This window comes from Rana temporaria, chromosome 3 (genome assembly GCF_905171775.1).
Source record: "Rana temporaria chromosome 3, aRanTem1.1, whole genome shotgun sequence".
In the NCBI taxonomy this organism is placed as follows: Eukaryota; Metazoa; Chordata; class Amphibia; order Anura; family Ranidae; genus Rana; species Rana temporaria.
The window spans coordinates 348,891,816-348,918,645 of NC_053491.1; the positions used below are offsets into that span (position 1 = coordinate 348,891,816).

The following is a 26,830-nucleotide window of genomic DNA, read 5'->3' on the forward strand; positions in this document are numbered from 1 at the left end:
AAACATGTTACTTTGCCCTGAATGGGCACAACAATTTAAACTGCATTTTAATATGTCTTTTGGTGGTAAATTTCTTACGTTGCTCCACAGATTATATTATTCGGATGTGCCACACATTTTCCTGAAAGATAACGCATGGAGACCGTGTCTGAATGAGCAGGTACATCAAAAAGCCAGACTTGACCCGAGGGCCTGTTTTTCTATATTGTCCCCATTGTATTGTCATTTTCCCTACTGACCCTAAAAAGTCAGTAATCTGACTACAGCTGAAACTGCTAATTCTTTATCCTTTGGTGATATGCTGAAAATGCAATATATATTTTTTCTAGTTTAGTGATTTTGTTTAGTAATGGCTGTATACATACCAGTGGCGGCCCGTCCATAGGGGGCGCTCGGGCGCCGCCCCCCCACCCCCCCAAGCTGTAAAAAAAATTAATAAAAAAAAAAAATTTTTTTTTTTTTTTTGTAAATGTCACTTTAAGAGTGATCAGGCGCCGGACATGCGGCGGTCTATGGAAAGCTTCCCAGCCTGCAATCAGCTGATTGCAGGCTGGAAAGCTGATTTGCCCGTGTTTAGGGCGTGTGCAGGGCGCAAGCTGTGCGCCCGCACACACTCCCACTCTCCAGTGATTTGTTAAAATGCCCTAGTGGTGTGATGGGATTGGCCAGCGGGGACCGAAGTAGAGGTCAGTGGGAAGTGCCATTTAAATCACTTCCGGTTTCTGGAGTGCTTGTGGCATCAGAGGAGCGGCGCCATTGAAGGTAAGCAGTTACCTTCACCACCAGCCCCGTCACCACCAGCACCCCCCCCCCCAGTTGGAAGCGGGATTCCCGCTCCCCTCTCCAGGGTCCCGCCGAGCAGCACTGCACACAGCTTCAAGTCTGTATGCTCTGATCGAACTGACTGTGTGAAGGGAGGAGGGGGAGGAGGGGGGGGTTCTGCTTCACCTTTTCCCCCAGCTTTTCACTCGTAATATGCTGGTGGCTGACCTCTTCTGCCAGGCACATGTATCTGTCTTCACCAGCAGATTACGAGTGAAAAGCTGGGGGAAAGGTGAATTTGATTATCTACCTATGCATCTATCTATCTATCTATCTATCTATCTATCTATCTATCTATCTATCTATCTATCTACCTATGTATCTGTCTATCTATCTATCTATCTATCTATCTATCTATCTATCTATCTATCTATCTATCTATCTATCTATCTATCTATCTATCTATCTGTCAATCTACCTGTATGTTTATCTATCTATCTATCTATATATCTATGTATCTGTATATCTATCTATCTGTCCATCTATCTGTGTGTTTATCTATCTATCTATCTATCTATCTATCTATCTATCTATCTATCTATCTATCTATCTATCTGTATCTGTCTATCTATCTATCTATCTATCTATCTATCTATCTATCTATCTATCTATCTATCTATCTGTCAATCTACCTGTATGTTTATCTATCTATCTATATATCTATGTATCTGTATATCTATCTATCTGTCCATCTATCTGTGTGTTTATCTATCTATCTATCTATCTATCTATCTATCTATCTATCTATCTATCTATCTATCTATCTATCTGTATGTTTATCTATCTATCTGTCTGTCCGTCTATCTGTATGTTTATCTATCTATCTGTCTGTCTGTTTATCTATGTATCTATCTATCTATCTATCTATCTATCTATGTATCTGTCTGTCTGTCTGTCCATCTATCTGTATGTTTATCTATCTATCTATCTATCTATCTATCTATCTATCTATCTATCTATCTATCTATCTGTCTGTCTGTCTGTCTGTCTGTCTGTCTGTCTATCTATGTATCTGTCTATCTATCTATCTATCTATCTATCTATCTATCTATCTATCTATCTATCTATCTATCTATCTGCCCCCCCCCCTCCTACCCAATGTTTATCTATTTCTCCATCTGTCTATTTATCTGTCTGCATATTTATCCCATCTGTCTCTATTTCCACACAATGCCTGTCTGTCTTTCTATTGGTCTGTCTGTATATATATCTGTAGGACCTATTGTGGGCGAGTGACCGGGGGGGGGGGGGGTTGGTTGGGGCTTTGTTTGCGCCCCCCCAAAATAATGGAGCACCAGCCGCCACTGATACATACAGTAAATAGTTTTAACAAATCACATACTAACATTTATAGGCAAACTTACGGCAAAATTCAGGTGTTCTCCATTCTATAAGTACACCTTTCCTGGAACAGGCAGAGGCATAGCTTGAGAAGGCAGAGCAGAGGCATTCTTTTCCATTGGAGCAGGCACAGACATCGTATCGGCAGTTCTTCAGGTATGGAAGTGGGTTGACCTCATGGTGACATGGCTGGAAGATGGAGTCCAACAGAGCGGAGCAAGCTTCTTCTGCAAATCTGGCTGCAGAGAGCATAAAAGAAATGCTTTATATCATTATGGGCACATTATCAATAATAAAAAAAAAAAAAAATTTGGACAGTTTGTGAAGATTTACACCTACACATTTGTAGAAGCTACCAAAATATCTTCGTATATCAACCTTATTACAAGAGATGAGTCAACCAATGTACCGGTACTTTGATTTAAGTTTGAATCAGGCCAGTTCGTAAAAGTAAAATGAACTAAATCATTAGCCAATCTGCAAGAACCAATCTTCACCCCCCTTTTTTTCGTTTTTATGTTTTTACAAACTGTAAGCAAAAAAAAACGAATTTCTTTAACCTGGAGCACCAAAGTTTTTTTTGAGAAACCAAATGTTTTTCTTTATGCCCTACCGTTCATAAATATAACTTGATGCTCATACAAACACTTTACTTATGCCTCATTATAACTGGAAATGAATGAGAGTCCATTTGAGGATCAAAATTAATTTTGAAACATAATAGTAAAAGTGTTAGGCTCCTTTCACACGAGGCGGACTCCGTCGCTACCGAGTCCACCTGCTCCCGCCAGCTCAGCAGGAGATCAGTCCGTTGATCTCTGCTAAGCTGGCGGATGACAAGCTCCTCTCTGCTCACTGAGCGGGGAGGGGCTTGTCGGGCACTGCTGTTTCCTATGGAGGGATCTGATGAAAACGGACAGCATGTCTGTTTTTATCAGATCTCACCCAATCCGATCCGCCATGGACAGATGGGGAAGTATCCCCATACGTCTGTTTTTAGCGGATCGGATCGCATGTCAGCGGACATGTCTCCGCTGATGTCCGATGCTCCATAGAGATGCATGGAGCGGCCGTTCAGGTCTGCCGTCAAAACTGACAAGCGGACCTAAACGGTCCGTCCGTGTGAAAGGGCCCTTAGAGGCAGGGCTAGCAGAGCTTTTTTTTCTCAGAGAATAGTTGCAGGAACTCATCCCTTCTTAGTCACCCATTATCTCCGCCCCCTACCCACCCTGAGCATCGTTCCTTGGTTCAACCCCCTACTCACTTCCCAATACTGCCACTTTTAGCATTTCGTAATGCTGAGTATTTTGTATGGAATGTGTTAATGATAACAAGAAAAGCAGTAAAATAGATCCCCTGCAGCTAGTAACACCCCCCCCTCCCCCCAGCAACAATAGACTCCCAACAGCCAGCATCAACAGACCTTCCAGCAGCCAGCAACAATAGAACCCTCCCTCAACTGTAGATTCCTTCCAGCAATTATAACTTAATACTCACCCCCAGCAAAATCAGATCCCCACCAGCAACAATAGATCTCCATAGCAACAATAGATTTCCAACAGCCAGCTTCAATAGACCCTTCAGCAGCCAACAACTATAGAACCCTCCCTCAACTATAGATCCCTTCCAGCAATGACTGACCCCCCCCTCTCGCATAACTTAAGACCAACTCCCAGCAACAATAGATCCCCCACCAGCAACAGTAAACCTCCCTAGCAACAATAGACCCCCTCCCCACAAAAATGTATCCCCTCTATAAACAATAGATTCCCAAGCAGCCAGCATTAATAGACCCTCCAGCACACTTCAGCACCCCTTGTCATTACATGCATTCAGTGCTGTAAGTGCTGGAATGGTGTTCCTCTACATTCCCACTAAAAAAAGAACCCTGATTAGAAGTTTGTTTTGACCCTTTGTGACCATTACCTCTTTTGGGGTTCAAAATGCAAGGGTCTGTGTCTTGTTTCACCAAATCTACACAGTCACCGCTGAGCTTCCAAGAATTTCCAAAGTCCTCCACACTGGCCTCAACAAGCCCATTTGGTGGAAGAAAGTCATCACGCTGATTTCCATTATAGTTTCCACAAAGACCACTGGTGGATTCTGAGTAGACTGGAGACAACTGAAAATGGAGACAGCAATAAAAACAACAATAAAGCTCAGGCAGTAAGTTCTAATCATCGTGCATGAAGAGATATACAACAGTGGCCAAAAGTTTTGAGAATTACACAATCTTAATTTTCACAAAGTCTGCTGCTTCAGTGTTAGATCTTTTTGTCAGATGTTCCGAAAGGCTTTTATTGACAATTACATTATGTTTATGCAAAGAGTCGATATTTGTGGTTTTTCAACACCTCTGCAATTCGCTGTGGCATGCTGTCAATCAACTTCTGGGCCACATCCGGACTGATGGCTGCCCATTCTTGCATAATCAATGCTTGGAGTTTGTCAGAATTTGTGGGGGGTTTTTTGTTCACCTGCCTCTTGAGGATTGACCACAGTTTTTTTTTTTTTTCTTTCTTTTTTTCTTTAGCCTATGGCGTGTGAACACACCCAAAAAACTCCACCCGGTGCAGAAAAAATGTGCACACACATAAAGAGTGTTCACAAAAACGTGCAGACGGGTGCAACGTCAAGTGGTCCTCCTGTGAAGAGGGACCCAAACCCTGATCCCCCGGGGCGTTAGGCTCCAGACGGGGACTGAGGTACTGTGGTCCGAGCAACCGAAGCCGACACGGACCCAACTTCCTCGGAGGGACTGCCGAAACAGAACCCTCCCAGTACTAGGTGGGGCTCCCCCGAAGGGAGACCCCATGAGAGCAGGCGAACTAAGCCAGAAGGCCATGTCCAGCCACTCCCAAGACGTTCAGGGCTGGCCCGAGGACCCGCACCCTACTAATCACACAGTGACAAAACGTGCACAACAAAAAAAGACAAAAAAGTGACAAACACAGGCTTAAATAAAATAAAGTGGGGGGAAGGGATAGTGGAGAGGAGAGTGAAAGAAGTGGCCATTGTGGTGAAACAATGACCAGGCCCTCCGGCCAGGAATAAAAAATTCCTCCGGTCCTAGCCAAAAGGCCCGGCCCAGGAGGCAGGTGCTAAAAAAAGCGTGTATCTGGTGCAGTGACCGTGGTATCTTAAATCAATGTGTCCCTCACACACAGTGATCTTCAGATACCCCTGGACTGCCACTCCAGGGGCACATGCACCATAGGCTTTTCGTTCCATATCCGACCCCCCGACCGGCCAGTGCAGCCCTCCACCCCTGCCAGCTAGAGAGCTCTTCAAGGTTTTCTTTGGGAGAACTGCCACTCAGATAACAGCCACCACCAATACTAGCCCCTCCAGACCCTCTGTCAACCCAGCGGATTTGCATGGCTCTACCCCGTCTTATCCCAGGGCATTACCAGCTCCTCCAACCGGATCGCTGACAGAGATAGCACTTACACCAGCCAGCCAGAAGGCCAGACTAGAACTCGGCAAAAAGACCAAGACCAAGCGCAGTACCCATCCTCACCAGGAGCACCCTTCCAGATGGCTCAGACTCAACCATGGGCCGGCCCCCAGTATTCTGTCGGGCAGCACAGCGTAGTCCCTGCTGAAACCATCCTTCCAGGTGCAATGACGTCATTGGAATGCATCCACACTCCCCATGTAGGAGGTGCTTCAGCGCTCCGCTGACAACTGATAAGGAAAGATACCACACCCAGTCCCAGCCAAAAGGCCGAGAAGCAGCAGGGAAGACAACCACGATCAGCACAGCCTAAAGTGTGCAATAGCCGTGCCTCGCCCTGGGAGAACCACCTTCATGATCATGGTGTCTCCCCTGCCAGGTAAGTATGGATTGACCACAGGTGCTCAATAGGATTAAGGTCTGTGGAGTTTTCTGGCCATGGACCCAAAATGTTGATGTTTTGTTCCCCAAGCCACTCAGGTATCATTTTGCGTTATGGCAAGGTGCTCCATCATGCTGGAAAAGGCGTGGTTCCTCACTAAAGTGTTCTTGGACAGTTGGGAGAAGTTGCTCTTGGTGGATGTTTTCGTACCATTCTTTATTCATGTTGTGAGTGAGTCCACTCCCTTGGCTGAGAAGCAACACCACACATGAATGATCTCAGGATTCTTTGCACAGGACACAGGACTGATGGTAGCGCTCACCTTTTCTTCTCGTGACAGGGTTTTTCCCAGGTGCCCAAAAAAACTTGGAAAGGAGATTCATCTGAGAAAATTACTTTACCCCAGCCCCAAGCAGTGTAATCCCTGTAACTTTTGCAGAATATCAATCTGTCCCTGATGTTTTTCCTGGAGAGAATTTACTTCTTTGCTGCCCTTCATGACACCAGGCCATCCTCCAAAATGATTTGCCTCATTGTGCGTGCAGATGCACTCACACATGCCTGCTGCCATTCCTGATCAAGCTCTGCACTGGTGGTGCCTCGATCCCGCAGCTGAATCAACTGTAGGAGACAGTCCTGGCGCTTGCGGGACTTTCTTGGGCGCCCTGAAGCTCTCTTCACAACAATTGAACCTCTCTCCTTGAAGTTCTTGATGATGCGATAAATGGTTGATTTAGGTGCAACCTTAGTAGCAGCAATATCCTTGACTGTGAGGCCCTTTTTGTGCAAAGCAATGATGACTGCACGTGTTTCCTTGCAGGTAACCATGGTTAACAGAGGAAGAACAATGGGCCAGATTCATGTACTTTTACGGCGGCGTAACGTATCCCGTTTACGTTACACTGCCGCAAGTTTTCAGCGTAAGTGCTTGATTCACAAAGCACTTGCCTGTAAACTTGCGGCGGCGTAGCGTAAAGCCGTCCGGCACAAGCCTGCCTAATTCAAATGGTGGGTGTACCATTTAAATTAGGCGCGTTCCCGCGCCGAACGTACTGTGCATGCTCCGTTTTGAAATTTCCCGCCGTGCTTTGCGCGAAATGATGTCGCCCCGACGTAATGTTTTGAACGGCGACGTGCGTTACGTCCTTTCTTATTCCCGGACGACTTATGCAAAAAAAAAAAATTGAAATTCGACACAGGGAACGACGGCCATACTTTACATGGGCTGTCTATTTTTACACCACCTAAATAGCAGCCGTAACTTTGCGACGGGAAAAGCCGACTAGCGACGACGTAAGAGAATGCGACGAACGCGCGTACCTGTGGATCGCCGTAAACAGCTAATTTGCATATCCGACGCTAAAAAAGACGCCAACTCCACCCAGTGGGCGCCGAAGTGTTGCATCCTAAGATCCGAAGGCGTACAAAGCCGTACGCCTGTCGGATCTTAGCCAAATGCCATCGTATCTTTGTTTGTGAATTCAAAATAAAGATACGACGCGGCAAATTTGAAAGTACGCCGGAGTATCAGCAGATACTCCGGCGTACTTTTTCTGTGAATCTGGCCCAATGATTTCAAGCACCACCCTACTTTTAAAGCTTCCAGTCTGTTATTCTAACTCAATAAGCATTACAGAGTGATTTCCAGCCTTGTCCTTGTCAACACAGAAACTTGTGTTAATGAGAGAATCACCAATATGATGTCAGCTGGTCCTTTTGTGGCAGGGTTAAAATGCAATGGAAATGTTATTTTTTTGGGGATTAAAGCGGGGGTTCACCCGCACATGACACTTTTTACCCTTAGATTCATGCTCGTTTTGTCTAGGGGAATCGGCTAGTTGTTTTAAAATATGAGCTGTACTTACCGTTTACGAGATGCATCTTCTCCGCCGCTTCCGGGTATGGGCTGCGGGACTGGGCGTTCCTATTTTGATTGACAGTCTTCCGAGTGGCTTCCGACGGTCGCATCCATCGCGTCACGATTTTCCGAAAGAAGCCGAACGTCGGTGCGCAGGCGCAGTATAGAGCCGCACCGACGTTCGGCTTCTTTCGGCTACGAGTGACGCGATGGATGCGACCGTCGGAAGCCTCTCGGAAGACTGTCAATCAAGAAGGAACGCCCGCTCCCGAAGACCCATACCCGGAAGCGACGGAGAAGATGCATCTCGAAAACGGTAAGTACAGCTCATATTTTAAAACAACTAGCCGATTCCCCTAGACAAAACGAGCATGAAGCTAAGGGGATTGTTTGAAAAAACAGTTTAATGGGTGAACTCCCGCTTTAAGTTAATTTTCATGGCAAACAGGGGCTTTGCAATTAATTGCAATTCATCTGATCACTCTTCATAACATTCTGGAGTATATGCAAATTGCCATCATAAAAACTAAGGCAGCAGCAGACTTAAACGTAAAATAAAAAATGTATATTAGTGTCATTCTCAAAACTTTTGGCCACGGCTGTATGGGGGATTATTCATGTATAAAAGATTCCTAATTTGGAGATTACTACTTATTTCAGGATAGTGGGTGAAGCCATGCAAAGCATTCCTTTTCACCCCATTTACCAACTGTACCCTCAGAACCTCTTGTGTATAGCAAAGATACAACCTAATATTATAGAGCTATGTTAATATTAATGGTGGGACATTTTGCTTCCTTTAGTCCCTCCTCACCATTACGTTTTTGGGTTATACGTTATATCCCTAAATAAAGTGCTACCACAAGAAAGAGAGAACCTGATTGGTTGTTAGGCACTGCTTAAAGCTTTGTATTCCAACACTGTGATAAACCCATTTTTTCAGGTAAGGTCATCAATGATTGATCAATGATGAAAGAATGCATTTCACCTTGAGCAGTAATTTTCCATGGCCATCCCAATCAATCTGGAGGTCATCGCGGTAGGAGAGTTGTATTGATGCCAGTGTTGTAGTCTGGATGCGGAGGGAACCTGTTGAAAGTCAAGAGAGATTAGTCTGTACTTATATGTAGCTTTTTACTGACTCAACAGGCTCTCTGCAGTAATACTACCACGGCTACAATACAGAGCAATACATCTTTTTTTATAGGACTGAAAGCTGCAGGCATTGGCTCTAACCAGCATGAGGACCAGTATAATAGTTCATGGGCCGGATTTAGAAAGAGATAGGACGGCGAATCAGGTTACGCATAGATAACCCTAAGATCCGACAGGTGTAAGTGACTTACACCGTCGGATCTTAGGCTGCAATTCCAGGCCGGCCGCTAGGTGGCGCTTCCGTATTATTACGCGAGGAATATGCAAATAAGGAGATACGCCGATTCAGAAACGACCGACCGGCCGGCGCTTTTTTTTTACGTCGTTTGCGTTCGGCTTTTTCCGGCGTATAGTTACCCCTGCTATATGAGGGGTAGCTAATGTTAAGTATGGCCGTCGCTCCTGCGCCGAGTTTTGAACTGTTTACGTCATTTGCGTAAGTCGTTCGCGAATACGGATGGACGTAATTTACGTTCACGTCGAAAGAAATGACGTTTTGCGGCAGATTTTCGAGCATGCGCACTGGGATCTTTTCAAGAACGGCGCATGCGCCGTTCAAAAAGAACGTCAAATACGCGGGGTCAAGCATAATTTAAATAAAACACGCCCCCTACATCCCCATTTGAATTACGCGGCCTTACGCCGCAACACATACGTTACGCCGCCGTAACTAAGGGCGCAAGTTCTTTCTGAATAAAGAACTCGCGCCCAAAGTAAGAGCGGCGTAGCGTATCGGAGATACGTTACTCCGGCCGGACAGATACGCGGAGGTATCTTAATCCGGCCCCATATGTTTATATTTATCACACAAAAGGTGCACACAATTTAGCCCAACTGAACCTTAAGTTTAAATCAGCTAAAATAGAAAGCATGTGGAGATGTCACTCCTGCGTATGCGCAGCATTTCAGTCATCCAGGCACACAGGATCTGTTCTGGAGTGTAAACTGAGCTGTGCATGCACAGCTCAGTGTACATTGTAAAGAAGACTATGAACAGGCAGGTAGGTTTATTTTATTGCTGAATAGACCTTACGTGTCTCTTCTGTAATAAAGAGCCTGTCTGCTCACAGTTTTTTAATTGGGGACTTTAGCCATGCTTTAAGACTTTGCACAACGTTTTGATGCACCTGGAAGAAATTTAAAAGACGTAAACTAAAAGTACAGTTGGGCTTTATCATTATCATACAAGAAGTATTTTTCTTGGACAACAAAAGTAAATATATTTCAAACAACAGATACTATGGTGTGGGTGTATTTACCTTGCAGCAGTGGGAGCATAATATCTTGTCCATCCATGGACACTCCTCCTCCATGTTTCAGTTTTACTGTTATATTATGCATGTCCAGGAGACGGACAGAAGCAGACCGGGTGCACACAGCATCTGGGTCATCAGCACACTACAAATAAAACGTCATGTCAATCTTTTTTATAATATTTTTGCCATCAAAACATTTTACTGTGAAAAATGCTATTCCCCAAAACAAACATAAAAATCACACATAACCCAATTATTTAAAAAGTAGTGTGATCTCTCCTTCATTTACATGATTGACATGTAAATATTATATGGCCAGTAGGTGGCACTGTTGCTGTCAATTTAAAATGTATAAATACATTACTGCTTGTGTGGTTTTAGCTCAAGGAATATAAACGTGGCATCAAACTGTCATAAAATGCTCATATGTCTTTGTTTTATAGTAATAATTGCAACTGTTTCTTATAATTAAAGTAATTATAAAGGTTTATTTTTTTAAATAAGATAATAGATGGTATACTTACCTGCTTTGTGCAACAGTTTTGCACAGAGCAGCCCCAAACCTCCTCTTCTGGGGTTCCCTGCAAGCACTCTCTACTCCTCCTCCCTTCCAAGTGCCCCACAGCAATCTGTCTGCTATGAAGGCACTTATGTGGGCTCGATCCTGAGGCAGGCTATGTGCTCCTATTGACACGCACAGCGTGACTCAGCCCTTCCCCACGCTCCCGCCTCACAGGATTTGATTGACTGAAGTGGGAGCAATAGGCTCCCACTGCTGCCTCTGAGTCCTATGAGGAGAGAGAGAGCAGGTGGATCGGGGCCACTCTGTGCAAAACAAACTGCACAATGGAGGTAAGTATGATATGTTTGTTATTTAAAAAAAAAAAAAATGTGAACCTTTAGTATCACTTTAATGCAGAGAATGCATTAAGGCAAAAAACCTATAGCCTTTACAACCACTTTATTATTGGATTATTTAATACAGGCAGGGTTGCTATAATATTATGGTTCTTGCAAACACTGTAGCTGCTGACTTTTAATAAGGACACCTATTAAATAAGGAGACTAGCTGACCCAGGTTGATGTGGTCCGCCTTTAGTTTGGTGGTGTTTTGGTTTGGTAGGCTTGTTTGGTTCCACTCTTGCATTTCTTTTGTTTTTCCAGTGCTCTTTTTTGCTAGACCAACTATAGGTAGGGGCATGGTCAAGTGATCACACGCCCCTTATCTATTGATTAGCACTCCTGTGCTCCTATTGAGGAGACTTTAAAATTCATAGTTAGGACTGCAGTACACGGAGTGCCTTGACGGGGCCTGCAGCTTACACAGGTATTTGCAAATACATGCAACTAAACCTCTGTTTTTAATGCATACAGCTAGACAGGTTAATTTGGTTTATTGCTTTTTTGGTTGGTAACTTTGAGCCTGGCTATTATGGAAACAAAATTATATTCCATATATATGCTTAATTGAATACTGCTAAAAACGCATCTCATTTAAAGTCCCAAAACCCCCCCCCCCCCTTCTATCCATTTACAGGGATGGAGGCCTATGGTAGTTCTATCACATGCCTCATATAAAGTCCCAACCTTAGCCCCCCCTTTTTTTTCACTATCCAGGGATGGAGATGCGTTTCAGGAGTGGAATAAAGTGCCTCCACAGATCTATCACTGACAGTTAAATATGCATTGTCATTTTTTGACTAGCTGACCCAGGTTGATGTGGTCCACCTTTAGTTTGGTGGTGTTTTGGTTTGGTAGGCATGTTTGGTTCCACTCTTGCATTTCTTTTGTTTTTCCAGTGCTCTTTTTTGCTAGACCAACTATAGGTAGGGGCATGGTCAGGTGATCACCTGCCCCTTATCTATTGATTAGCACTCCTGTGCTCCTATTGAAGAGAATTTAAAATTAATAGTTAGGACTGCAGTACACGGTATTTGCAAATACATGCAACTAAACCTCTGTTTTTAATGCATACAGCTAGACAGGTTAATTTGGTTTATTGCTTTTTTGGTTGGTAACTTTGAGCCTGGCTATTATGGAAACATTTAATAAGGATACTTACCTGTCCAGGGTGCCCACGATGTCGGCAGCTGAAGCCGAGCAGTCGCTCGGGTCTCGGCTGCCCCGCCGCCATCCTAGCTGAGGGAATCGGGAAGTGAAGCATTGCAGCTTCACTGCCCGAATACCTACTGCGCATGCACGAGCCGCGTGGCGCTATGTGAATGGGCGGACGTCTCCTTGGACACAAGGTCCCAGAAGACACCGCTTCCATTTCCCAGGAGGCAGCGCGAGGAGAAAGTGAACCAACACTGCATTAGCATAAAGGAACCTATTTAGAAAATATAAAACAAAATTTAAAACCCCTTTAAGTAAATAAACCCAGTGTGGCTTAAGCTTAATAGAATATCAATTCTGTAGCAGCTGAAGACATAACTGAGGCAAGTTGGTGAATGAACTGTTATTGGGCCTGTCCCATTAAATTACTGTTTTCAGTAGGATAAATGACAGGTGCTCTTTAATAAGGATGGTGATGGTACCCAGACATAGATCAAATCCTGGTCTATTTATACTTTATTTTCCAGCTTGGATGCCCTATCTGATGCAACATTGATCTGTACCGGGAATAACAATTATAACATCAAGTTCAGTACAATATACAATAGTGTTTACAGTGCTTTGAAGACAGTTGCCAAGTCTGTTTTAAGCTGAAGTTTATTCAACTTATATTTTATTAGGGATGTGATTAAAAAAAAACCCTAGTGTTTTTTTAAAGATTTTTGTCTGTGCCGGAACTTAGGAAATTCACCTTCTCTATCTCTGGTGACTTTTATCAATAGGACTGAGGCCGGGTTTCTCCGCAAAAACCAGCAAGAAAACTGATTTTGACGAGATTCCCATTCGTGTGTATGAGCCATTTAGGTTTTTCGTAAGGAAATCTGGCCAGAATCTCGACGAGAAAAAAAGAGAACCTGCTCTCTTCGAGATTCTTGTCGGTCTGTTTCCCGACAAGAAACCCGAGCATGCGTATACTTACCTGTCGCCGTGGAAACCTGTGCATGCTCGAAATGACTTTGACACATGCGAGGAAGCTTCCACGGCATAGGTAGGGTGAAGCAAGATGGCGGCGACGGCATCGAATGTGATGAGCACATGTTCGTCATATGCGATGACGTCACCGCGTTCTTTCCTTTCAAGAGAACCGTGGTTCTTTTGAAATGACAGTCAGTACACTCCGGCGGCAAGAGTTTCTTGCCAAGAATCTTGTCAGGGAAAACAACGGGTTTTCCTGACGAGATTCTCGGACGTGTGTACGAGGCCTGTAAGTGATGGAAAATCCACCTCTCTCAGCAGCACTTCTTTACTTTGGGGAGATGTATTCCCACTTTCTGTTGTGTCTCCAAGAGTGGACATGAAGGGAAACCTTGGCAATGGGACACAGAGAGAAGAAAATACATAACAAGAGTTTCAACCGTTCAAAGGTAAAAAGATATAATGATACTTTGGAGTAGGGTTGCCAGATTTCTCCAATTTCTGGGGACAGTCCCTGACCCTGGGAAAGAAATCCCTGATTTTGTTAAAAACAAAGGATTTGTCAAAAAGATGAAGAGACAGTTAGAAATGCATGTGGAAGCACATCTAAAAAAATTATGATTTCTCCAAGACTGGAGTAAATAGAGCTCCTTCTGAAACATGGAAGAAAAAGAGCTAGAAAGAGAATAAAACATTTATTGTTGGTTCCAACTCTCAGATACTCAGCACTCCTCGCCCCCTGACATGCCACATTTGGCATGTCATTCTTTTGGGGGGGGGGGGGGAGAGTGTACCTTATTTTTAGTGTGACTTCCTGTCCCACTTCCTCCATCCGTTTTTTGGCCGCCGAGGCGACTCCTCCTCTCGCCCTAGGTGTCCCCTCCCTGCCAGCGATCTTCTGGGACACAACTCAGGTCCCAGAAGATCGGCCTGCCAATAGGAGAGCACAGCAAGACTTGTGCATGCGCAGTGCGTGCCCGGCCTTAAAGACATAAGCTGTCATGGCCGGGAGCCCACAGTTACGATGACGGCGCAGAGGAGAGGAGCGAGCATCTGGGCGGCCGCATCGCTGGACCGTGGGGCAGGTAAGTTTTGGTTTATTAAAAGTCAGCAGCTCTGCTTTTTGTAGCTGATGACTTTTTATAAACTAAAACACGTGTGGAACTCCGATTTAAGCATTTTGTAGCTGTTTGAGAGAGACCAAGAAGAACTGCTTCAAAACCACAAGGCCAATGTGAAATCGGAAGATGCAGACAGGATACCTAAGCATTCAGGGACCCATGGAAACCTTTGGCTCGGGTCACTTACCAGGATTTGCATCTGATACCAAGGAAGCTCAGGATGTGTGCGCTGCAGTACCCCATTTTGACCAGTACATGGCGCAGTCAACGTGGGAGTAAACAGCCACAGAGTTGGCAGGATTACTAACTGACAGGCTGTCTCCGCTTCAGTGGACAGCCCCAGTGTGTGGCACCCCCCCCCCCCACACACACACACACACTTAGTACGCCTCCTTGCCTCTCTCCATACCCCTCCCTTCCAGCAAATAATGTGTTCATCATGCTGTGGATCCTCCAGCCTGAGCTGCTACATCTCTAAAATTCCAAGCTGCTTAAGCCTGCCCGGTGCCCGCTGCTTCAGTCGTGGGGGGGGGCTGACACCCCCCAGTGTGTGGCACCTGGGGCAGCCCGCCCCCCACTTAGTATGTCACTGGTCCTTTTTAGCGCTTTTTAGGACCAGTCAGGTTTCAGTTCATTACATTTTATTGGAGCTTGGGCTTTGGTGGCTTCTCACAAGTAGTAAACTTTCTTACCTGCACAGTCTCTATAGTAACAGAAAATGTGTTGTCCGTGTTGTCTTTGGCAAGTAGGTAATGGCAGATCCCACTGAAAGTAAAATATTTGTTGTCGAAACTTTTGTAGTGACCCTGTCCTGTGACAAAACATTCTCCTGAACAGAAAGATAACATTTCATTTAGTTTGAATGAATGTATAAAACATGATTTCATAGCATAAAAAAAAACATACAAAATAAAATGTTTCAGGTAGATATTAATGTAGACCTTTTTTACAAGATTTGTTCTCGTGTGATGCTCATTAGGATACCAGGGTAAAAGACGAAAGACGTGGGCCACTCACCACAGCCAATAGGATCATGGTTATCCTATTTCAGTGTGGCATAGAAAATGCAAGCAGTAATCTGATTTATTTCTTTTTCTAAAATAGATTTTTTTTACCTGTTATGACGTAGGCTATGTAGACAAAGTAAGTGCACTTTTTGATCATCTAAATTACAGTCCTATTATCTTCAGAAATTCAGTCTCTTCAGACAAGTACTCTTAAAGGGGTTGTAAAGTTTTTTGTTTGTTTTTTCTAAATAGGTCCCTTCAAGCTAGTGCATTGTTGGTTCAGTTACCTTTTCCTTCGATTTCCCTTCTAAATGTTTTTTTTCTTTGTCTGAATTTTTCACTTCCTGTTCCTCCTCAATAAACTTGCCCCCATCATCCGAGCCATTCTGGCTGGGGGTTAGTCAGCCAGAACAGCTTACTCCCATAACATTTTCTACTCCTACTACCCACAATCCAGCCCCTCTAAAGTCTGAAGGATAGTAAACTGGGATGGCCCCTAGTTTAGAAAGGGTTCAGATCCCTGAGTTAAAACAATGCAGCCACCATATATTTCAATTTTTTGTTTTTGGGTTTAGATACACTTCAATCCCCCCATCCCTCTCCATGCACGTACACACACGCACTTCCAATTCCAAAAGACGTTCTTAGGTGTCTATCCAGGGCTGGCCCTATGATGGGACCGGGTGGTACCATGGTATCAGGCGGCACTTTTAGGGGGGCGGCAAACTGACACCCGCCAGCCAACCCGTTCTGCCCACTCCGCTGCCTGTAGGGACACTCGCAGCCTGGCGGGGGAAGCATACAGCAAGTGAGCGGGAAGGCGCCGCTGCCTGTGAGGAGAGCCGGCGCCGCTGCTGTTAGTGGTGACGGGCAGCCGCGAACACTTGCAGGCGGCGGGGGAGATATTGGGAGCAGTGAGCGCGGAGGGGAGCAGAGAGATGATGTCATCTCTCACCGCCCGCCCTCCTGCATTGCCACAGTTCTGCCCTTACTGTGCAGCCGTGGCAGCACTGGTGACAGGATAGGGCAGAACACTCGCAGGCAGGGGGGGGTTGGGAGCAGAGCGATGATGTCATCTCTCACTGCCCGCCCTCCTGCATCACCACAGTTCCGCCCTCACTGTGCAGCAGAGAGATTACATTATCTCTCTGCTGCCTGCCTTCAATGCAAGTGACAACCCGCAACGTGTGGCAGGTGACGTGGTGACAATCTGCAACGTGTGAGAAGTGACAATATGTAATATGAGGCAGGTGACGTTGTGGCATGTAACAACCCGCAACGTGTGGCAGGTGACGTGGTGACAAGTGACAATACGCAATGTGTGGCAGGTGACGTTGTGGCATGTGACAACCCGCAACGTGTGGCAGGTGACGTGGTAACAATCCGCAACGTGTGACAAGTGACAATACGCAACATGTGGCAGGTGACGTCATGGCAAGTGACAACCCGCAACATGTGGCAATCCGCAACGTGTGGCAGGTGACGTTGTGGCATATGACAACCCGCAACGTGTGGCAGGTGACGTGGTGACAATCCGCAATGTGTGACAAGTGACAATACGCAACATGTGGCAGGTGACGTCATGGCAAGTGACAACCCGCAACATGTGGCAACCTGCAACGTGTGGCAGGTGACGTCGTGGCATATGACAACCCGCAACGTGTGGCGGGTGACGTGATGACAATCCGCAACGTGTGACAAGTGACAATCCGCAACGTGTGGCAGGTGACGTTGTGGCAAGTGACAATCCATACATCTTTTAACCAAGATTGACACATTTTTAAATTGCATTCAACTAGAAAATGTGTGATGCCGCGTACACACGATAATTTTTCTGCTTGTAAAAAACAACGTTTTTCAGCCTCTAGAAAAAACAACGTTTTTTCCAACTTCATCATTAAAACGACGTTGCCCACACACGATCGTTAAAAAAAAAATGCTCTAGCAAAGCGCGGTGACGTACAACACGTACGACGGCACAATTAAGGGGAAGTTCCATTCGGATGACGCCACTTTGGCTGCTTTAGCTGATTTTGTGTTAGTAAAAGACGATTCGCGCTTTTCTGTCTGTTACGGCGTGATGAATGTGCTTACTCCATTATGAATGGTAGTTTTACCAGAACGAGCGCTCCCGTCTCATAACTTGCTTCTGAGCATGCGCGGGTTTTTCACATCGTTTTAGCCCACACACGATCATTTTTTACAACCCGAAAAACGACATTGTTTAAAACGTCATTAAAAAATGCAGCATGTTTGAATTTTTTTTTTGTCGTTTTTCAGAACCCGAAAAATGATGTGCGCACGATCGTTTACATGCCGAAAAATGATCTTGTGTACACGGCATGAATCATAGGTGGAAATAGTTATAAATAGACCCCCTTGATCTCTTCTGTCATTTCCTGAAGTTGACAAATTGTCATTCTCCACCTAGTGTGAGATTTATGATATCATGTTCCCACAAATTGTCATTATATCTACATAGCTATGAGGAACAGTACCAGATTGTAACTGCAGGTGGCACTAATGTAGCAATAAAAAAACTCATGCTGTATGTAAATATTTTTCATTGTTTTTAAGGCGAGACAGACATCTGTCTTTTACAAAATGTCGAAAATAGAATAAAAACTTTAATACTATCTTTATCTTCTCATAGATCAATTATCAAGGGGAAAAGAACACACCTCTGACTTGTAAAAATGTGTTTAAGCAATTTATTGCTGAGTCCTGCCTTTCTTGTAATTGTAGTGTGTGTGAGCAATGAGTTGAATAAAATTTAAAATAATTATGGTAGTTTAAGGTGTGCAATTTTCAACAAAATGTAAAAGCTAAAACCAGCCTGGGGGGGTTCTGGCTCCTACTTTGGAAACTTTCTGTGTAGTAGTGGAAAATGTAATACCCAAACACTGTACGTTTATCAAATTGCCTATTGCATTACAGGAAAAAACCATAGTCACTCTAGAGGAAAGTTACTTCTGAAGTACTGACCTCATATAACAATCATAATAACTTTTTTATTCATTTTGGATAGAAGGGGAATTTGGGAAAGGGTTAGACCCTCTGTCAACTTTGCATTGCTGTCTGTGTGCCTATGGGGAGCTTCATCCTCTCTACTTGTGCAATGAAATAGAAAAGTGAGGTGTAATCCTATATTTTGGAGATATCATTAGAGCAAGATGAAAGGAAATGTTCCAATGGGCACATTATGGTTACAACTTTATAAGAGTGGATTTCCCCTCACTTTCAGTTGCGTTTTCAGGACTGGAATTGAATGGAAATCTCTCCAGCCCGATGCCGACAATAAAATAACCTGACAGGTTGTAATCCTTCCCTACTTTAGACCAGAAAAAGCATTGGCTTTACATACAATTTTTGGACAGAATATTCCGATTTTTTCCGAGCCCAACAACTGACCTGGACAATCTTTATCACTGCAATCCCAGAGTCCGTTTCTGCAGGAGCTAAATACAAATATGTAAATTAGCTTAAAAAGTTAATTGGAAAATTGCGGTCAAAAATTTTCAACATCAGAATTATGAAAGGAGGTAGGAAAACTTTTCTAATACATCTTTATTATTATTATTATACAGGATTTATGTAGCGCCTACAGTTTGCGCAGCGCTTTAGCACTGTTAGTTGGCTGGATAGGATTAAAAAAAACATACAAATAAAGGTATTCAAATATATATATATTCAGTGTAATCATTGTTTTAAAAATAAACTTTAACAGACGACAAAAAAATAAATAACAGGAGCACTTTAAAAGCACAAAGAGTAATTACGTCAGCAGCTTTTAGACATGCTTCCTCTAATTGAACCTACAGAGCCATACAGTGAAGAATTGAGGACTGCACTGACTTGTTTCAACTGTGCATATTTCTGCCTGAGCTATTGGACTTTGTAAACAACATAGCTTTTTACAGCAGGAGCACATTTTTGTGTATGTAAGGTACGTGCTTCACCACCACATGCTGTGAACAGTGGGGATAGAATGTATTCTATGCACCCAAAGGCATTCAGTGGAAATGGAAAGGTAACTATTGTTGCACTACCTTTACAGTCTACCTTGTGTTAAAAGATAAGGTCACCTTTGTAAAAAAATAAAAAAATAAATGCACATCTTTTTAATAGGTAAAAAAATGTGCATTTATTTATTTTTTACTTTGAGCCTGCAAAGCATTGCCGATCGTGGGTGCAATGCAGGCTTTTGCAGACTGTCAGTGTAAGCTGTCTGCTCGTACCTCATATGTACAGGCAGTTACACGCTGACAGTGCTCTGCTGTGCGGTAAAGCTGTGAAGATCTCAGGAATGGATGGTCAGGTCAGTAATAAAAATCCTTTGACAGGTAAAACAGCTCCCATATATTTATTTCTTGTGTGAGTTTATCTTCTTTGCCTGGAGTTTAGCTTTAATTTAGGTTTTCTATATTATGACAAATAAAATGGGAATGGAAATTAACACTCTTTTTATTTATGAATGGCAGTTTAATATGTTTATTAGCTGTAGGTATTATGGCAAGTGGTTAGTTTTGTGTTATACAGACATGTATAGGCAGCAATTACCAGAAACTACAACAAACAGACGTGCTAGAGAATAATGTGTTGCTCGACAAATTGCAAAATTACATTTTTTTCTTCATGGAGGTCCCTTAAGGTACCTGTGCAACCTGATATAAGCATTTATTAATTGGCATTGATAATTAGGAAAGTTGCTGGGTGTATTTAGTAACATTACTTAAATTACCAACAACCCCTCTCCCAACTGGATTGCCCCACCTGCCCACAGAATTTTCCTGCATATTTTTATATACATATATTTTTTCCTGACATCTTCTTTAAGCCAGTCACATGACATTACAGGGTCTTCTTCCCCTTCTCCCCCAACTGCTGGTAAACTTTCTCCTGTGAGCCCTGGTCAGTATTTTTTTGTGCCCATCCGCAGTATACATCATGTCCTTCGGGACAACGCTATGTTTACTATTGATGACTAAGCATTATGCGACGCGGTCGTGATGATGTCATTACGCCCGGTCATTGTTCTGTGCATGTGCGGGCATTCAAATGACACTATTTATAGCTGCGGCGACTACCGATGGACAGACATGACGGCTCGTACGACGGAATTATATGATCCTGCTCCATCTGATAGGTACAGCGAAAGCTCTTTCATTGCCAGGCTCTTTGTGGTGATATTGGGTTATTTATCCCCATACACACATTCATTTTATGCTGTTTGCTTTCCTAGGCATACCCTTTTGAAGTGGGAGAAAACATAGCTTGTGTATGTATCATTTTGTTCTATTTAAAGTATTGTATAGAAGGTAGGGCCGAAAGTGACTCAAGCCCAGGGGCCCCCACCACCCTAAGTCCTGCCCTGGACGCACCGCATGAAGTGTATCCATGACACCCTAGGCTCATAAGATTGGGTTCAATAATGCTGGGTGGCCATCAATCAAGCTCAGGGCTGAGGAAGACGTTGAGGTTATTCCTTGACCATAGAGAGGATGAGTAATAAGTAGTGCTCGATAATGTTTTTAAATATTTTTTTATAATTAAAAATATATATATCTGAAGGTGGGCTAGTCAAAGAAGTTAATCACTACACATACAGACTCAATGGCTCCCTATATTGTGAAATACACAAGTAGCATATGGTAGCAATTAGGCTCCATGCACACTGGGCTTGAAAAAAGCCAGTTCCCTTGGCAGGAAAACACGTTCCTATAGAGCGTTTTTTGTACAAAGTTTCAAGGAGTTTAGGAGAGTCTTGCGTTCTTTCTGCCAGAAAGCTCCAATCATAAATGCAAACCATAAGGTTTTTTTTCTCCCTCTAAACATTGAGCTCAAAATATGCCTGTAATCGTCCTAATGTGCATGGACACATAGGATAACATTGAGCTGCTTCTACAGGCAGAACAAAAAACTCCTGTAGTAGCAGCGATTTTTAAGCCAGTGTGCATTGAGGCTGAGGCCTTGTACAGACGAGCGAACATGTCCGATGAAAATGGTCCGCGGACCGTTTTCATCGGACATGTCTGCTCGGAGGTTTTGGTCTGATGTGTGTACACACCATCAGACCTAAATCCCCGCGGACAGAGAACGCGGTGAAGTAGACGACACCGACGTTCTCTATCGCGCAAGTTCAATGCTTCCACGCATGCGTCGAATCAATTTGACGCATGCGCGGGATTTCGGTCCGCTGGTTAGACGTACTAACCAGCGGACATGTCCGATGGACAGCTTTCCAGCCGACATGTTTCTTAGCATGCTAAGAAACTTTTGTCCGCTGGAAACCTGTCCGCTAGGCCGGAAAATTGTCCGGTCGGCCCTACACACGACCGAACATGTCTGTGGAAACTGGTCCGCGGACCAGTTTCCGCGGACATGTTCGGTCGTGTGTACGAGGCCTTAGAGGCACATATTCCAATCATGGTCAAATCAAATGTATCAATAGATATGTTCCTTTAACAAAACTGAACCAAAAAGGAGATCAGTTGCAGAAGACAGAATGGAAAATCTTCAGCTCACCAAGTATTACAATCCAGAGTGATTGTGGCCCCAGTTGGATATCGCTTGCCAGCATGTACACAGGAACATTCAGAAGGATCAATACACCGAGACCCATCAAGGACTTTCCTTTCTGTAAAGAAAAATAAAGACAGTTAAAGGACCACTAAATCTCAAGCAAAAAAATTACAACAAAGAACTAACAGTCAGATGTATGTCCAAATCTTGGAGATATTTGACATTTATGTAACACCGGAAAAAAAACCTCCCCAACAGAAAAACAAAGCAATAAAAGCCTAACAGTGGTCCTAATGCCTTATGTACACGGGCGTTAGAAAAAACAAGCTGCAAAGCTACTACCAACTCCAGGAAAAAGCAGCTACAAAAACGCGCTTTTAGAAGCTTTTTGCATTGGCGTTAATGCGCATTTAGCCGTGTTACCTTTTAGCAGCGTTTCTCTGCCTCTATTCGAAATCAATGGTTCCCTATGAGAGCCGTCTACTGATCCAACTTTCAGCCCATTGAGTTGAATAAAAGTTGCATCCAAGTCAGGTCATCATGAGCCGACATTTTGGTGTGACTTGTGCTCTGAGGATCTTGAAGGGGAACCCCACACCAAAAAAAAAAAAAATTGGCGTGGTGGCACAAGGGCATGGTCTCATGGTGATGTCACCAGATGGCCGTGCCCCATGGCTATATAAGAACTCACAGAGACTGGAGCTCGCACAAAGACGTGAGACAGTGTCGGAAGAGGCCCGGGTCAGAAAAGGAGAATACCAGAGGAAGAAGATGGAAGGAAGAAGACCAGAGGAAGAACACCTTAGGTAGAACACCAGAGGGAAAAGTCTGGAGGAAGATTTTTAATAAATGACTTGTCAAAACCGTTTCTTATTTTTATTTACACTACACTGCCTTTTTTTGTGGTGAATGGGTAGGGGTACAATGTACCCCATACTCATTCACAAAGGGCTGGGATCTGGGGGTTCCCTTTCATAAAATGGGCCTCCAGATTCTGATAAGCCCCCTGCCCGCAGACCCCCTGTGACGGTATCGGTATGATATCCCCGTCAACGTTCCCTTCTTCCCATAACGAAAATCACCCCAATCTTCCACGAGGAGGGATATCCCTGGAATCGCCCAGAAAGCCACACATGAGACCAGCTTACTGCTTGAACAACACAGCCTTTAATGGTTTTTCTTCTCAGCTTTTTATACAGTCCAAGACATTGAAGCAACAATGAAATCTCCACCCAACCCAATCACACACTAAGGCTAATTACTAAAACATTCCAGACAGGTCGGCACCGACCGACAATTATCATGTCTAATCACTGCACATTCCTTACACAACAAACCACCTTCACACACTTGAGTTTCCTAAGCAGACGTTTCGTCTGCTTCCAGTTTGACACCTATTAACACCTCTGAGAATCACTAGGTTGTAGACAGGGTTATCACACAATTAAAGGCCTTTCAAAAGCTAGCCTTATTTAACATATGAACAGTCCTTACAGAGAGAGATGAATCACACATAAAACACCTGTTACCTGTAACCAACAGCATTAAGTTAGCAGGGAGAGCATTAGACTGAAGCATATAGGCAATTGCATCACAATGGCCCCCCCTTTTCTCCCTGCTCCGGCAAACCCGGTTGGACCTTCCCTGGTCCAGTAGGGTTGACGGGTTCAGAGCTTTTAGTCCGAGGTTAACTCCGTTTGGCGTGACTGACCTCCCTTGGCAACTGCTTCAGACTCAGGTATGCCACCGGGTCTTCAGATCACACGTCGGTCAGTCCCCAAGTCTTTGTGCGATCTGCAAAGTCACCAGAAGTCAGTGTGAAGATGGCGAATGGGTCTGTGCGCCGCCATCTAGGTGTCCCGCTATGGGAGGGGCAGGTTATGGCTCTGAAGTGACAATCACAGGAGATTCATAAAAAGAAAAAGTTATATTTGTTGAAGTGCTGTAGCACTGGTGCTCAGAGTCCGGGGGGGGGGGGGAGAGAGGGGACTCAGAGCCCCATAAGGTCAGCCACCCCCTGCTCCCTCCGCAGCCGCCGGTTCTCCTCTTTGAGCTTTTCCAGCTCCATCTCCAGTTCATGGAGCCTGGGGGGGTCAGCCCGCTGTGACCTCAGGTGGTTGTTCTCCTCCTCCATGCGGCTTATGCACTCCTGCAGCTCTATGTACTCACGGATCAGATCCTGCTTGCTCATGTCCTGCAGGCTTTCAACGTGGTCCTTCATCATCAGGAACTGGGTGGTGGTGTAAGGGGCCACCGGTGGGCCCTTGGCGAACATCTCGGCCCGCATCTGGGGCGCCCGCTGCGATTCCATCTCCTCCAGTCGCTTCTTCTCCTCCCAGGTCCGCTGGTTATATGACTTCCAGGACCTCTTCTTCTTGGAGGGTAGCTGGCGGTGCCTCTTTCTGCCCAGCTCCCTCCAAGGCCCCTCCGGCTCATGGCTGTCGCCCATGACCAGCTGACAATGGTGTTCCCTGTTGTCCGTAATAACAGATTGTACCATGAGGGCTTCGTAAGGGGTGCCCAATGGTTCTTCCTGACCCAGCTCCTGGGGATCCCAAGCCGAGTCTACACAATGGGCTGCTGCTGGTGGGCGGTACCCAGGTTGAGACCAATTTGACCTGGTGTTGTCATTCATGGGGCAATTCTGCTTGAAGTGACCCAACTGTTTGCACCGGAAGCAGCGTTGTTCGTTGTCCTCCTGGCGTGGGTAGCGAGGGCTATATGTCATCGGTCTGTTAGGCGGTTGGTATCTAGCAGCTGGTGGGTGTGAGGGCGCCATTGGTTGTGGGGGTTGTACCCGTGGTGTGACCTGGTTTGTCTTGCGAGTATCCGCATATTCATCCGCCAACTTCGCGGCCTCTGGTAGAGTCATGGGCCTGCGATCTCTCACCCAATCCTTGACGTCCGTCTGGATGTGATTGTAAAATTGCTCCAGGAGCATTAGTTGCAAAATGTCCTCTGCGGTGGTGGCCTGGCTGCTGTTAGCCCAGTTAGAGGCCGACCGGGACAATTGGCATGCCCATTCCGCATAAGAGTCTTTCGTGGTTTTGCGTGAGTCCCTGAACTTCTGTCGGTGGGACTCTGGGGTTACTGCATAACGAGCCAGGAGCACTTCTTTAACCCGGGCGTAGCTATGAATATCCTGATCTGGCACGGTCCGGAAAGCATCAGAAGCTTTGCCTGACAGTTTGCCTGACAATATTGCAACCCAGTCTCCTCTAGCTATTCGGTGCAGGTTACATTGTCGCTCAAAATCCGCCAGGAAGTTATCAATCTCACAGTCCTTTTCATCAAAAGCTTTAAAAGCGCTAAACGGAATCTTCCTTGCGTCTGCTGTGCTGTACTCACTGTTCGTAGAAGGTGCGGCTGCTTGTTGGACTGCTGCCAGTTTTAACTGTAGCTCTGCGTCCCTTATTTGTTTATCCTTCTGTAGCTCTGCGTTTACTAACATGTCCATCACTTTCAGTACCACATCTGGCGTTGGGTTCGGGCCGAACCACGCTAGCTTCTCTCTCATTAGCTTGTTGGCTGGCGATTCCTCCTCCTGAATCACTGGTGTCTCCATCTCTTGTACTGCTGGCGTTGCTGCAATCCCGTCCTCCTGGTCTAGCTCCATTGATTCTGCTATGATGACCCGCTTGGTTTTGTTGCTAGCAATCCTTCCACGAACTTCCAGTAGTTCTTCCAGTGTCTGCTTGGAATCCGGGTGTGAAGGGGAATAGAAGGGAAAAATCCCACTGCTACCAACCAATTGTGACGGTATCGGTATGATATCCCCGTCAACGTTCCCTTCTTCCCATAACGAAAATCACCCCAATCTTCCACGAGGAGGGATATCCCTGGAATCGCCCAGAAAGCCACACATGAGACCAGCTTACTGCTTGAACAACACAGCCTTTAATGGTTTTTCTTCTCAGCTTTTTATACAGTCCAAGACATTGAAGCAACAATGAAATCTCCACCCAACCCAATCACACACTGAGTGAGTGAGTGAGTGACTTATATAGCGCAGCAAATGCGAACTTAATCGCCTCAAGGCGCTTGACATCCAGAGTCGTACCGGTCCTTCAGAAGAGGTGGGTCTTTAGTTTTTTCCTAAAGGCCCGATGGTTTTCCTCCAGGCGGATGGTAGTGGGTAGAGCATTCCAGAGCCGAGGTCCTTGGACCGAAAATCTGCGTTCTCCCTTCGATTTGTAGCGGGATTTAGGAATTTGGAGAAGGTTTTGGTTGGTTGATCGGAGCACGCGCTTGGTGACGTAGGGTTTTATTTTCTCGCTTAAGTATTGTGGAGCGTTCCCATGTATACATTTGTGGGTGAGGCAGAGTGTCTTGAATGTCACCCTGTCCTGTACGGGCAGCCAGTGGAGGGATCTCAAGGCCGGGGAGACTGATTCCCACGGCTTTTTACCTGTTACCAGTCTGGCTGCCGTGTTCTGGACGACTTGTAGACGTGACATCTGGTATTTCGGTAGTCCTAAATAGAGCGAATTTGCGTAGTCGAGTCGTGAATTGATGATAGTTCCAACCACTACAGCTCTGTCTTCTTCCGGGATGAAGGGGATGAGTCTACGTAGCATGCGGAGCAGATGATGAGAACTGCTGACAACTGATCCTATTTGTGCATCCATCGTCATGTCTGCGTCAAAGATGACTCCGAGGCTTTTGACTTTGTTGCTTGGCGCAATGGTTTGTCCGAGGATGGTGGGTGGTATCCATGTGGTCCTAGAAATGGATTTCCTATTTGCGTGTAGGGTGAGTAGCTCTGTTTTGGATCCGTTGAGTTTGAGGGAGCTTTCAGTCATCCAATTGTCGATCAGTGTGAGGCATTTTCCAAGTTCATGAAATTGTTCTTTTTTGTTGGTGATTCGAAGGTAAAGCT

At 45.0% G+C, this 26,830-nt stretch overlaps 1 protein-coding gene and 1 pseudogene across 1 annotated transcript in view; both read right to left on the bottom strand.

The window, feature by feature from the left end:
- The window catches only part of VWF (von Willebrand factor), a 234,591-nt gene that overhangs the window by 177,821 nt on the left and 29,940 nt on the right, over nt 1-26,830 (bottom strand). Inside the window, exons 9-15 of the mRNA XM_040345153.1 lie at nt 21,955-22,066; nt 18,841-18,887; nt 15,115-15,251; nt 10,275-10,413; nt 8,849-8,949; nt 4,090-4,285; nt 2,187-2,402 (exon numbers count right to left, since the gene is read on the bottom strand). Coding sequence (XP_040201087.1) covers nt 2,187-2,402; nt 4,090-4,285; nt 8,849-8,949; nt 10,275-10,413; nt 15,115-15,251; nt 18,841-18,887; nt 21,955-22,066 — 948 coding nt within the window. The remainder of the gene's footprint in view (nt 1-2,186; nt 2,403-4,089; nt 4,286-8,848; nt 8,950-10,274; nt 10,414-15,114; nt 15,252-18,840; nt 18,888-21,954; nt 22,067-26,830) is intronic.
- On the bottom strand, nt 5,855-6,007 carry LOC120933882 (annotated as a pseudogene).